At 35.3% G+C, this 15,043-nt stretch overlaps 1 protein-coding gene across 2 annotated transcripts in view; it reads left to right on the top strand.

The window, feature by feature from the left end:
- The window catches only part of PRKG1 (protein kinase cGMP-dependent 1), a 1,186,718-nt gene extending 1,172,146 nt beyond the window's left edge, over positions 1–14,572 (top strand). For both annotated transcript variants that reach the window (XM_046653608.1, XM_046653607.1), the window contains exons 15-18: positions 6,254–6,376; positions 6,461–6,523; positions 7,811–7,877; positions 10,134–14,572. In XM_046653608.1, coding sequence (XP_046509564.1) covers positions 6,254–6,376; positions 6,461–6,523; positions 7,811–7,877; positions 10,134–10,232 — 352 coding nt within the window. In that variant the 3' untranslated portion in view covers positions 10,233–14,572. The remainder of the gene's footprint in view (positions 1–6,253; positions 6,377–6,460; positions 6,524–7,810; positions 7,878–10,133) is intronic.
- Positions 14,573–15,043: the final 471 nt, after the last annotated feature.

Below are 15,043 nucleotides of genomic sequence, written 5' to 3'. Positions count from 1 at the left end.
ATGTGATCTTTGCCCTCTCCCTCTCGCTACAGCTAGCCAGTATCTCCCAGATAGGAGCTTAGACATTTGTCTGGAGCCCCAATTTTTGCACTGCTTCTCAGGGGCACCTTTATATTGACTGGCATTGGTGGCCCACAGGGCTTACACTTGTGTTCCCATTGGGCTGTATATATCTGCATACTTTAAAAGCTGCTGCCTGAGAGTCTGCCTTCCAATCAGCCTGCATCTAGGTGTTAACTGAGATCCTCCCCTTTGGGACACTGACAGATCTTGGCACACCCTTAGCTACTGGAAGCTATTAAAAATAAAATAGCCTGCTTGGACACTTACAAAGGTTTGAGAGACAACCAGGAGCTAGGGCAGGGTTAAACAATAAGGTTCATCTCCTACATGAGGCCAGTCCTTCAAGACAGAAAGGTGGCTATTCTATCTAATGCATAGAAACCAACAGAGAGCCAAGTAAAACAAAGAAATAGAGGAATATGTTCCAAATGAAAGAACAAGATAAAATCTTAGGAAAATACCTTAATGAAACAGAGAAAAATAATTATACCTAATAAAGAGTTCAGAACAATGGTCATAAAGATGTTTGCCAAACATGGGAGAAGAATCGATGAAGACAGTGAGAACCTCAATAAAAAGATAGAAAACATAAGAAAGTACCAAAGAGAAGTCATAGAGCTGAAGAATACAAAGACTGAACTGGAAAATACCCTATAGGGGTTCAACAGCAGACTAGAAGAAACAGAAGAAAGAATCAGTGATCTCAAAGACAGGGCTGTGGAACTCATCCAATCAGAGCAGCAAAAAGAAAAAAAAGAATGAAAAAAAGGGAAGATAGCTTAAGGGACTTATGGGACAATATCAAGCAGACTAACCTACACATCATAGGGGTCCCAGAAGGAGAAGAGAGAGAAAGGGGCAGAAAACTTATTTGAAGAAAAAATGGTTGAAAACTTCCCTAGTCTAGGGAAGGCAACAGACTTCCAGATCCAAGGAAGCCCAGAGCTCCAAATGAGGAATCCGAAGAGACTTACACTAAGACACATTATAATTAAAACGTCAAAAGTTAAAGGCAAGGAAAGAATCTTAAAAGCAGCAAGAAAAAAACAATTTGTTATATAAAAGGGAACCCCCTCCCCATAAGGCTATCAGCATTTTTTTCAGCAGAAAATGTGTAGGCCAGATGGTAGTGATATGATATATTCAAAATGGTGAAAGAAAAAATTGCTAACCAAGAATACTCTACCTGGGGGGCTGGCCCCGTGGCCGAGTGGTTAAGTTCGCGCGCTCCGCTGCAGGCGGCCCAGTGTTTCGTTAGTTCGAATCCTGGGCGCGGACATGGCACTGCTCATCAGACCACGCTGAGGCAGCGTCCCACATGCCACAACTAGAAGGACCCACAACGAAGAATACACAACTATGTACCGGGGGGCTTTGGGGAGAAAAAGGAAAAAATAAAATCTTAAAAAAAAAAAAAAAAAAGAGAATACTCTACCTGGCAAAGTTATCATTCAGAATTGAAGGAGAAAGAAAGAATTTTCCAGACAACCAAAAGTTAAAGGTGTTCATCACCACTAAACCGTCCTTACAAGAAATATTAAAGGGACTTGTTTAAGCTGAAAAGAAAGGGTACTAATTAGTAACAAGAAAACACATGAAAGTATAAATCCCACTGGTAAAGGGAAATGTATAGTAAAAACAGTACTTTAATCACTTGTAAAGCTAGGATGAAGGTTAAAAGACAGAAGTAGTAAAAATAACTTTGACTACAATAATTAGTTAAGGGATATACAAGATCAAAAGATATAAAATGTGACGTGAAAAACATAAAATGTAGGGAGATGGAGAATAAAACATGTAGAGCTTCAGAATGCACTCAAACTTAACTTATCAGCTTTGAATAAACTGTTACAGGGGCCAGCCTGGTGGTTTAGTGGTTAGCTTTGCCCATTCTGGTTTGGTGGCCTGAGGTTCGCAGTTTCAGATCCTGGGTGTGGATCTAGCACTGCTCGTCAAGCCACACTGGGGTGGCATCCCACATAAAGTAGAAGAAGATTGGCATAGATGTTAGCTCAGGGCCAGTCTTCCTCACAAATAAATAAACTGTTACAAATGTAAGTTGTTTTATGTAAACCTCATGATAACCACAAAGCAAAAACCTATAGTAGATATAGAAAAGATAAAGAAAAAGGCATCTAAGCATACCACTAAAACCACAAAAGAAGAGAAAAAGAAAAGAAGAAAGGAGTAGAGAGGAACTACAAAACAGGAGACAATTAACAAAATGGCAATAAGTACATAACTATCAATAATTAATTTAATTGTAAATGGCTAAATTATCAATCAAAAGACATAGAGTGGCTGAATAGACAAAAAAAAACAACAACAAAAAAGCAAGACCCATCGATATGCTGCCCTACAAGAGACTCACTTCAGCTATAAGGACACACAGAAACTGAAAGTGAAGGAATGGACAAAGATATTCCATGAAAATGGAAATCAGAAGAAAGCTGAAGTAGCCATACTTATCTAAGAAAAAATAGACTTTAAGACAAAGGCTATAATAAGAGACAATGAAAGTCATTACATAGTGATAAAGGGGTCAATCCAACATGAGAATATAACATTTGTAAATAAGTATGTGCCCAACATAGGAGCACCTAAATATATATATAAATCAAATATTAACAGACCTAAAGAGAGAAATGTATAGCAATACAATAATAGTAGGTCAATTTAATACCTCATTTACATCAATGGATAGATCATTCAGACAGAAGATTAATAAGGAAACATTAGCCTTAAATGACACATTAGACCAAATGACACATTAGGCACAGATGAACTTAACAGATATATACAGAACATTCTATTCAAAAGCAACAGAATACACATTCTTCTCAAGTGCACATGGTACATTCTCCAGAATAGATCACATGTTAGGCCACAAACAAGTCTTAATAAATTTAAGAAGATTTAAGTCATATCAAGCAGTTTTTCCAACCACAGTGGTTTAAAATTGAAATCAATTACAGGAAGAAAACTGGAAGATTCACAAATACTTGGAGATTAAACAACATGGTACTGAACAACCAATGGGTCAAATAAGAAAAAAAGGAAAATCAAAAAATACCTTGAGACAAATGAAAATGGAAATTTAACATACTGAAACTTATGGGATGCAGCAACACCAGTTCTAAGAGGGAAGTTCATAATGATAAATGCCTACATCAAGAAACAAGAACTATCTCAAATACACAACCTAGCTTCACACCTCAAGGAACTAGAAGGGCAAACCAGGCCCAAAGTTAGCAGAAGGAAGGAAATAACAAAGATGAGAGTGGAAATAAATGAAATAGAAACTAAAAAGACAACAGAAAAGATCAATGAAACTAAGAGCTGGTTCTTTGAAAAGGTAAACAAATACAAACCTTTAGCTAGATTCACCAAGAAAAAGAAAAAGAGGAGTCAAGTACATAAAACCAGAAATGAAAGAGCAGACCTTACAACTGATACCACAGAAATACAAAGGATTATAAGAGACTACTATGAACAATTATATGTCAACAAATTGGAAAATCTAGAAGAAATGGATGAAATTCTAGAAACATGCAATCTATTGATACTGAATCATGAAGGAATAAAAAACCTGAACAGACCAATTACTAGGAAAGAGATGAAACCAGTAATCAAAAACCTCCCAACAAACAAAAGTCCAGGACCAGATGACTTCACTGGCGAATTCTACCACAATGTTGGCCAATAAAGTGAAAGGGAGCAAAAAGAAAAGGGAGAGCAGCAGTGATTGCAAGATTTCAGAGAACGTGGTAGGGCTTTTTGAATACCAAAAGTTAAGGGCAAATGAAATGAATGATCTGGTGAGAGATTTTCTAAGACAAGAAATCCTAGTGAAGGATGCTGAATTTTCCACTTGCCTCCTTTCTTTCAACCTTCTTTATTCTGTTCTTCAGGCTAGCTAGTCCCATTTGAGGATAAGTAGTAATCAGAAATGGCTCAATAAGACCCATTTCCTACCCCAGACCCCTTCTACATATACAAATTCCTTTCTTACTTACTGGTTTTGTTCAAGACTCCATAGGCCCCTACTTGACTCAGGAAAAGATGAACTCATCTCCAGATTCAGGTTTAAACTCAATTCACCTATTCCAGTTACACGACATTCCCCTGGTGATTGCCATTGATTGGATTGGGCACGCAATTTAAACTGGTCCAAGACAATTTAAGGAAGAATTTTAATATATATTTGTGGAAGAGAATTCTCAGTGCCTGTAGTAGGCACTCAATAAACAGTTATTGAATGTATATAAGTCCCTATTTGCACTGGTAGTCATCTTTCAACTATGAGGGGAAATAGCCTTAGGATGAAGCCAACGCTGACTATGGTAGAACAAAACCTGGAAAGAACCTGTGTCATTGAGCCACTGATCCTACCAGATCTAGAGTTTGCCCTACCTCTGGACTGCCAATTATGCGAGATAAATGTCCTTATGGTTTTAATCAGTTTGAGTTGGTGTTTTCTGTTCATTTCAGCTGAAAAATGCATGAGTAAAAGGCAACTAAATAACACACAAGAGAAATAAATCAAAGAAACGGGAAGAGTTCAGAAAAATTATCTACAGTTTCTTTGAGACTATTAAAAGCATGAGCTCTTTAAAAAGTAAACTTAGAGATATCTGCAAGTGTTTGTAGATGATAAGAGAAGTAAACTAGCAGAGCTCAGGAATACCACAGAGCTGAAAGTTATATTATAAGCCACAGAAAATAGAATAATAGCAATTAAAAACCCAGCCAAGGAAATAGTAGACAGATTTGAGAAAAATAATAGAAAAGAAAAAAGGATATAGAAATTATTACAGAAAGAGGATATAGGAGTCAAAGGAAATAGAAAAAAGCAATCATGTATATGAACAGAATATTCATCCCATATACATATTAGGCTACATAATACAAAATTCATGGCATAAAGACGTGACTCAGTGTATCCTTTTGATCAGTAGTGACTGCAGGGAAACAGATTCAGACTAACACCACCCCATTTGTCCTAGTACAATTTCCTAACTTCAATGATAAGGAATAATCATATAAGGATCTAAGCCACAAAAGCTTGGATATAGTGTTAGGAATGAGGAGGATTGGAGTTCGAGTTGGCCTCAGCCTTCTCCGTAGTACCTTTAATGCCAAAAGATAATATATCAAGAACTACATAGTTCTGAGGGAGACAGAGACTAGAGCCCAAACAATTTATACCAGGTAAGTTATTCTTAAAATACAAAGACAACATATAAAGTGTGCACAGCAGTTCTAACACTACTGTATGAGCAAGTCAATGAAGGGATGAATCAAAATAAAGCCCAAAGGAGTAAAGAAACTGGTCAAAGAATTAGTGATGAGCTTTAAATCTGATTAAGTAGAATTTAAATTAAATAATTTCACTTTGTTTATTGAACACATTGTAAATGTTATAATCTTTGGCAATCTTTAAACAATACTAAAACCAACAAAAGTTAAGGTGGGAGGAAGAAGGTAGGAATAACTATTAATATTTATTTCCCATCATTCGCAACAAGGAATCTTTAGTATGTTTTACAGTTGAAGTACATCATTAAAAAATGAAAATTCAAGGTTTTTAAGAATTTTTCTTAATTTAAGAGAAATCTTTCAGGAGTTAATGTTGGTGAAGAAGCACATTGTTTGAAATTTAGCATTTCTTTCAGTTGAACTCCTCGTGTCAACTTAAAGTAAAATGAAATTGAATATTTTTATTTTAAAAAGCATGTATAGTATAATCCTGTGTCTGTCCATCTTCATAGAGAAATGTGTGAAATTACATTTATCAAAATGTGAATTATTAATATTTTGGGGTGTTGGATGACTTTTACTTTCTTCTAATTTCATAAGTTTTGTATATTGCATGACTATCATGGACTGAATATGCATCACTTGTAAAAAACCACAAAAGTCATTTTTAACAAATGATTTTTGTTGTCTTTCTAAACTAAAAGGAAGTGAGGGGAACAGCAGACAAACTTGACCCATTTATGGTTTTGCTAAGAGATTTACTTGGAAAACTTTCCATGCCATTTTGCTTTTAATCAAGTTTTATTCCATTGTGACTACTAATATAAGCCCCAAAATAAGAATTGATGTCATCTGTGGCATTCTAACAATTGAAGTTTTCTTATTTAGAAAATAAAAGTAATATCTCCTTTCACGTCTCTCATCCTTACAGCCCGCCTTTCTCAGGCCCAGATCCTATGAAGACCTATAACATCATACTGAGGGGGATTGATATGATAGAGTTTCCAAAGAAGATTGCCAAAAATGCTGCTAATTTAATTAAAAAACTATGCAGGTGAGCATTTCAACCACATTATTTTTGAAAGGATTATAATGTGAAAAACATTAGATTCCTTATCAATTATTATTTTATTTTCAGGGACAACCCGTCAGAAAGATTAGGGAATTTGAAAAATGGAGTGAAAGACATTCAAAAGCACAAGTAAGTATTCTTTCCTTAAAGCTTTAGATTTGAGAGTTCAGAAAACCTGACGAGCATTTCCCCGGGCTGTTTTTTTTCAGTTAGTGGTTTTATAACCGATGCAATTAACCTGTGGGAACATCCAGGGAGCCATGGAGACTAGTTAGCCTTTTTATTAAAGGCCTTTCTGGGTGTGTCTCTGGGACTTTCTTTAGCTACAGCTGACCCTGTGGCATTCTAAACAACGGATGCACCAAATTCAGTTTCTCCCAACTCAGACTAACTGGCGTTTTTCTTCTCTGGCACAAAGAGGAAATAGGTATTTTTCATTCTGGGATTCTATTCTCTACCATATTAAAAAACAAAAATCCTCCGCCATATCGTACCTCATTTCCTAGACCAAAACTAAAACATATTTTTCCAACCATTCTCTGATTAGATGATATGACAGGGAGAAAAAATTACAGAGTGTAGTCTTTTTAAAAAAATAGTAGCAGTATCTTAAATATCAGACCTTACCCATGTTGACCGGATAGTCTAAAGCTAAGCTAAGACAAAGCTGGTTTTTCTCTATTAGTCTGTTTCTCTAACGGTCACAGGAAATTCACATCCCTACCAGAGGAACTTATTTACCGAAATACCTATGAATATGTAAAAGGTCTGCTAAGAATTTGGAGTAAGCGTTTACTAATGGTGAAATCTTTTAAACACAAAAACAAAACAAAAACCAACCAACCAACAAAAAAAACGCGTCTTGTTATTTGGTCCTCATTTTCACAGAAAAACTGTACACAGAATACCTTCATTCTATTAAAAAAGAGAAAAAAGAGAAGAACGGGATTTGTAGAGACCAATACAGTGATGTGAAAAGGTTAATTACCTAAGGCTGCCCACTGAATCTGTGACAAAGATGGAAAGATAATTTCCTGTCCTGACTTTTCATGCCCTGCTTCTACCTCCTTAAAATAAAATATCCTGTATGGCACAGGGCCAAGCATATTATGACATTTATTAAATTAAAATTATAGTGTAGGAACAAGGTCATCCAGACACTATGACTGAAATTACTAGAATAAAAAAGTTACTTTCTAATTGGTATTTAAAATTTTGACAATTTTTTAAAATATACATTCCACAAAACAAGCTAATGGAAAAAAGAAATCTGCAATTAAATAGAAAACATTTTTGTTACATTGAAAATCTTTGCCTAACCGCTTTCCATCAGTCGTCGACGTCATATATGTTGCAATGAGAAAATTTTAGCTGGGGTGAAATGCCTTTAACTACCTGTTTTTTTTCCTTTCCTAGGTGGTTTGAGGGCTTTAATTGGGAAGGCTTAAGAAAAGGCACCTTGACGCCTCCGATAATACCAAGTGTAAGTAGGCTTTCCAGCTTGTAACTGTGTGACACACGTGCAGGAGCTTATGTCAGTCATCAAAGATCTGTTATTTTTAAAGCTTTATCCTGTGATCAGATTAAATAAACTATAGGAGAAGTATCAGATTAAAATAATGACATCTTCTAAAATCCGAGCTTAAAAACAGTGTTACATATATACAGATGTAGACAGAGGAATATAATAAATCTCCAGCAACCAGTTTCTTTTTTTCCCGTAACATAAAAACTTTATACATCATTGCCCAAGAATAAGAATATAGTAGCAATTTTGATTTAGTCATATTCTTAAATTACTACCAAAAATATGTATATTTTGAATTTCTGCACATACGTGTTCTCTCTATAGACGATACAATGAGTTCTTCGTTAGTGTGTACATGAGTAAGCTTGGGTGAATTAGGACCAATGTGCTATTGTTACCTTCTGTTTGGGATTCCAGTTTACCTTCCATCCTGCTCTGTCCCCAAGAGTTCAACCCATATAGTCTACATCAAAGCGTTCCCTTGCCCTTTGGTTTCTGGATGGGTTTGGTCAATAGTCCAGCAACCAGTTTCAACAGCTATCAATTCCTGGCCGATGTTGGTTCATTGATGCCCCATATTACTTCCCCTCCCTTGCCCACATATTACTCTGAAGCTCTTCCAGGCACAACTGTGTTCCTGTATCCTTTCATCAGGCTCTAAAAGGAAAAGATTCTCTTTTCTTAACTCTCTTCTTAACACATTAGATTTTTTGTTAAATAGCCAGTGGACTAAATGTTTATACTACATTAACTTCTAATACATTTCAATTGATTGCTTTTATATTTTTATTTAATACTGCATCTATCTAATAAAATGTGCTGCATCTTAACTAAGACAGAGAGGGCTGCTTTGTGGGCCCAAGCCTTTCAATTGTATACTTCTCTTTTCTGAGAACTCAAAATTGCTAAAGACTGCTCTTTATACAGAAACATTTTCCCTGCTTCAAAGATTGATTTCTGTGTTAATGTTTATTCACAAACAAAACAAAAACGTCATTACCATGTCTCACATTACAGATGCAAATTGCCTTCATGAAGGTTTGCTTTTAGAACAAGAGTAGAATAAGAAACTTGGAGGTGTAAATATTAAGCCTAAATTATCCTAACCTAAATTTATCAGGGGCCTCCTTTTATACAGTAGTAATATTAAATGGGGGAGATGTATATATATATATATATACATACATATATATATGCAGAAGTGTGTGTAAGCAAGTGGTTCTAAGTATTATAGAATATGAGGGAAACTGAAGTGTGCTTCTTCACTATTTTTACTAATATTGTACAGATTGGACTTTGCCCAATAAATTTACAAGAGTTTTGCTTGAGTTTTGAAATGAATTTTTACTATATTGAGAATAAACTCACAAAATCCTTAAGATGGCCTACAAGGCTCTGTGTAACCTGTCTCCTGCCTGTTTCTCCTTCCACTCTCCTTTCTTACAGACCAGCCACATTGGCCTCTTTTGGTTGCTTCACAGCATGGACCTCTCCTGCTCTCACCCCAGGACCTTTGCATGTGCTATATTCTCTTTCTTGATCTCTTTGATTCTTAGGTTTAAAATAATACTTTTTCTCAGGGGCTTTCTATGATCACTTTTATGCTCTCATGGCACCTTGTATTTTTTCTTCACAGCACTGACCAAACTTTATAATCATCTACAGATTTTTGTGATTATTTGTTTTAATCACCCAATTTACTCCTTACTAGAGTATAAACTCCACGAGGGCAAGAACTGTGTCTATTTTTACTCACCACTATAAGCCCCAATACAAAGCACAAAACCTGCTACCTAGGAGACACACAAAAATACTCATCGACTAAGGAATGAATAAAAAATGCTTTTTAAAAATCTAGCTTGGAATTCTACTAAAAATTCAGAACTTTTATTCTATTCATTCTGGCTTTTGTTTTTTAAAGGTATGCTTTTTGGTGAGCAAGTTTGGCCCTGAGCTGACATCTGTTGCCAATCTTCCTCTTTTTTTCCTTTTCCCCACAAAGCCCCAGTGCATAGTTGCATATCCTAGTTGTAAGTCATTCCAGCATTGTATTTCTTCTATGTGGGATACCTCCACAGCATGGCTTGATAAGTGGTACATATGTCCACACCCAGGATCCGAACCAGTGGACCCTAGGCATCGAAGTGGAGTGTGTGAACTTAACTGCTACACTAGTGGGCCAGGCCCCTGTTCATTCTCTCTTGTTTGCAGGTTGCATCACCCACAGACACAAGCAATTTCGACAGTTTCCCTGAGGACAATGACGAACCACCACCTGATGACAACTCAGGATGGGATATAGACTTCTAATGTATTTCTCTTACCTGCTTCTGCCTTGCTGAAGACAGCTTTTCCTGAGACTCAGCTGCCAGCAAACCTGAGGGAAAGAGAGAAGATTCGTGCTCGGGGTCACCATGATGCCTTTGATCGATGCTGCTCCAGTAACTACAGTGGCATTAGGACTTATTGCTTAGATGACAATAGTGCTCTTTACATGTTTTCTGTTTGAACCTAAAAATAGCAGTTGACATGGTGGTCCTGAAGCAAAGCCTTTCACCAGTAAAGAGATGTTTTCTATTGTTGCAATGATGTTGCTTTGCTCCGATTATAATTTGAAAGACTGTAAGAAATACTTCAATCTAGTAAAAGAGTCTGTACCTTGCTAGAATGATCAAGAAGATCAAAAAATAATATATTGGGTACGACAGATTACTATGGTACAAAAACTGGGCTCTTCCCTTTCTTCAAGTGAGGGTTGTAGGATCGATGACTGCAAGCCGGTGTATATACCGTAAAAAGAGGACCACACATCTGTTGGTCACAGAGTTCATGTCAAACCAGTGCTAGACGTTTCATGATTTTATTTCCCAGCAGTGCTGATGACGAGACTGAATGTTACCTTTCCTTTCTGACAGATTTTAAAAATTGATACGTTAAAAGCACAACTGCTATAGGGGTTCTGCTGCGAACTCTCATAGCAGGGACATATGCGTTTTCACAGAGGATTGAAAAAAATGACATGCATGATATTTGTTTGTTTCTTTTTGATAAATTGGCATGACAGAGTGGGAAAATAAGCAATTCACAAACCATTTCATATTTTTAAAAATATTGTGCTTAAAGATGGTCCTGGAAATAAATGACTAGCAGCCAATTGGTTTTTATTTATTAACTAACACGCCCTCAAACTGAGGCTTAAAATATTCCCTTTTATAAAAATAAACCCTTGGGGTGGGCGGTGGGGCGGGGTGGAGAGGGGTTAAGATCCATCCAAAAAACAACAAACTCTATAGGTGCTATGTATATCTTTCATCTGTAAATGTCAGTGTCTGAACAGACAACACAAATTCTAACCATTACATGTGTAGCCAGAGACTGAAGCATTTTCACTAAATTTATCAAAGCAACTCCTGTCAGATTTCACTTACAACATCGTCTAGGGTTAAGGGAGAAAGGAGATTAAAAACCTATTTGAACTAGCTTCTTGTCTTAGGCCTGAACCAAAAATCAAAAACAAAAACAAAAAAAAAGAGAAAAAATGAAAGCACAAAATCATTAGGATATTAAGATTCATCAGATGAGAAACCTTATTTATGTGAGGTCAGGAAACAAGACAAGAACCTGGCCAGGTGTTGATTGCTTTTTCGTGAATGATATGAGTCCACATGCATGTGAAAATAACAAGGGAGTAGAGAGGAAAACAGGATTCTGATTTCTTAAGAATAAACTTTTGCTAAGTAGAACAGAAATACTACAATCCTGAAACATCATGCTATCTAGCAAAGACTAGATTTGAAAATGTCAAACTGATTTGCTTTTTTCACGTGGCAAAAACGATCAGCAATTTAAACTGAGTTCTTTGTTGACAGGCCAGTTGACTATTATTAGCTGTCATAAGTAACAGAGCCATTTGATAGCTTTTCCTGGACAAATAGCATTATACCTACTTAGACAAATGCATAACCTTACGAGTTGTCATCCTGATTTGGAACTGTGTGAATTTGGTATATTAAATAGAGATTTGCTTTTTTCTAGTAAAGAGTCTTCTAAAAAGTCAAATGTAAACATTTCTGCAAAAAAATGTCCACCTAGAACATTATACTGTATCCAGGAAGGCACATATTATGATTTTTGTTTGAATGTTTCATACTATTTTAGAATATATCTTATTAAAATATAATAATCTAAGAAACATTGGGAGAACAAAATTACTAAGCACATAGTATATATAATTAGAATAAAGTTAAATTAAACCTTCGATCCTAAGATGTTTCAGTTATTCTTGTGTTATTGGAATTTTCCCTCCCTTACAAACAATTTCTCAAAATCAGTCTATTCCCCAAGATATCCAGTTTCTTCTGCAGATTTTAGAATATGAAATTAAACATTTCAACCTAAAATCCAGCTATGAATGCTATTCAGATGTTTTATATTGCTCTTAATTGGGATTTAAAAATATATAAATTCAACACTATAGTCAATGTTCAATGATTTTTGTTAAAAGATAGAATGGTGTAGGAATGCTAAAGATTTTCTAGAATATTAAATTTAGCTAGTCATTAAGGCAGAGAATCTGCTCCTGCAACTTTGCAAATATCTCAATAACCTCAGAGATCAGCACTTACTGTGGATTTTGGAATTATGGTTCAAGTCTAAGACAACCACAGGTACAAGTTCTAAGGAGAATGAAGAAGTAGCATTCAGCACAATGTCACTGTAGGCTGTTTCTCCCACTTGTTACTGCATCTTTGTTCATTTCACCTGTGACATTACATTAGGATGTCTAAAGCAATCACCAAAAAATAAAGGTGAACTACATCTTCCAAGAATTACTAACAGAAAACATTCATCTAATTTTCAACATTGAATTTTAAGGATTTAAATCTTGTCTTAATGAAGACACTAGGGCTAAAATTCATGGTCAGCTTCATAAAGTGCATCTCACTTTATTTCTGAGTTTTTCATGCCCCCTCTATTTTTTTTTACACTAAAGGACATCTGGGTAAGTTAGAATAGTGCCAACTTGTTTGATTTGTTAACTGACTTTCTTGTTAATATTTTGAGTATGGGAAATAAGGGCTTTCTGTGTGTCTCGACTCACAGGAAAACTGAAAACTGCCAAGAAAAGAAACATCATAATATTTGAGATAGATTAAATACATTAGAGAAAATGATTTCTGGAAAATTGCTATAGGTGATTTTTGAGTTTGTACCTTCTTTGTTGTTAATATATGAATCAGATCCATGTGACATTTCAAATAAACTTATTTTGATTATATTCTTTATAAGTCATAATTTTTTCTTAAAATTATGGGATATGCATGTGAATCACACATGTATAATATAAATTCAACTATTGAATTTTTCTTGTTTCATGTCTAAAGGACTGAACTGATGGTGAATTTAAATTTAAAGAAGTCAGCTACCATGTTGAAAATAAGGATATTAGAACTGATTTCATACAGTAGAGGTGATCTGTGCATTATCCATAACAACATTTTCTTTCACAATAGGACCACAGACAAATATTTATGTAAATAGATATTTTTGTGTGATATTTTGTGGTACTTATAACTTTTTTTAGTGTTTCACAGCATTATTATTTCATTTTATTTGTATTGAATAATGTTTTTAGGTCCAAGTAGACTTGAATTAATGTCATAATTGTCAGTATTATTGAAATTATGTCAACTGTACTGTTTTTCATCTGTCCCATAGTTTAGAACATGACCCGGCTATCTGGCATTGTTGCAAGTGCCTTAAATTCATGGCATCCTATTAAAAAACAAATTTGGTGTTATGCTGCATGACAAAGACAAACACACCTCAAAATGTTGTCCTTTCTTAGCTTGCTGCGTTTTACAGTTCTTTCTGCTAACAATTTATAAGCCTTTATTATATAATATTGATGAATTACAGAAATGATGAAGTTGTTCTCTTATTTCTGTTAAATGTACCAGAGCTGTGTATCTGTTAATGAGATACAGCGTCATTTCTGTGAAATGTATAAATGTACGTGCAGGTCAAATTAATATATGACATACTATCAGTCTGTATACAGGTATTCCTGTTTTGCTAAGCTGTGCAGATTCAGTTTAAATATTAGTGCAGTCAAGTTCTAACATATCTCATTTTATTGACTCCATTAACAATGGTCCAACTGAAAAGAAAAATTGGAAAGTGACTGCTAACTACACCTTGTTATGAAACCAATGATGAAAAAGAATCTTGGTGCAGCACTCAACAAAACAGGATGCTTTCTCTGAGTTCTTGTATATGCAAATCATGGATGAGGCAAATTTTCAACAGACCTAGAAAGCTAAAGATTGAAAGTGTGTTGTTAGTCCTCTTCTCTATCTGCCCCTGCGTCAACAGAGCTCTGGGACCTTGACGATGACTCAGAGGTTTGGGCTTTCTGAGTAAAGGGACATTTCTTTAAGCATCATCTATCAAATTTATTTCAATGTATGATGTTTTTACCATTGGTCCGTTCTTTTGTATTCTTACAGCTATGGTTATTTGATTGTCCTCTTACAATTTGTTCTACATGAAAGAGTCCTTTGTTAGTCAGAATGCAACAACTGTCATCAAATGGTCATTGACCACTTGCACTCTTTTGATGTAGATTAAAAACTTTTTCATAAACTTAACCTGCTTTGATTTGCTCTGTATTTTTCCTGCAGCTGTAATTGCCGAGTGCCTGTTGTATACTTTATAGAGTTGAAATAAAAAAATAATTACTTTTGAACTTAGTTGATGTTTAATTCCAAGCAACATTCCAAGAATAGAATTCATAGATCATACTGGAATTGAAATACTGTGTAGTGCAATTGTGGAATATCACTATAACAATGTAGAAAATACTTGTAACCCGTGTCCTTCATAAAATAATGTATTATGATCTGCTATAAAACTAATCCAACAAATCAGTTTAAAGAATTCAATAGGGATAATGTTAGGCCATCCAGTGTGAATGGTTAAGCAAATGTAGACACCCATACAAACCCCCAAATTGGCAGTTTTCTGTGCACCATTACCACCACCACCACTACCACTACCACCATCACACACTCCTTCTTTGGGCTACCCCTAGTCAAACTCTGGATTAGTCTAAGGTTTAT

The sequence above is a fragment of the Equus quagga genome, chromosome 2 (assembly GCF_021613505.1).
Source record: "Equus quagga isolate Etosha38 chromosome 2, UCLA_HA_Equagga_1.0, whole genome shotgun sequence".
Classification (NCBI taxonomy): domain Eukaryota; kingdom Metazoa; phylum Chordata; class Mammalia; order Perissodactyla; family Equidae; genus Equus; species Equus quagga.
Note: the sequence above shows the minus strand (reverse complement) of the source record. Positions and strands in the feature narration are given on the sequence as shown.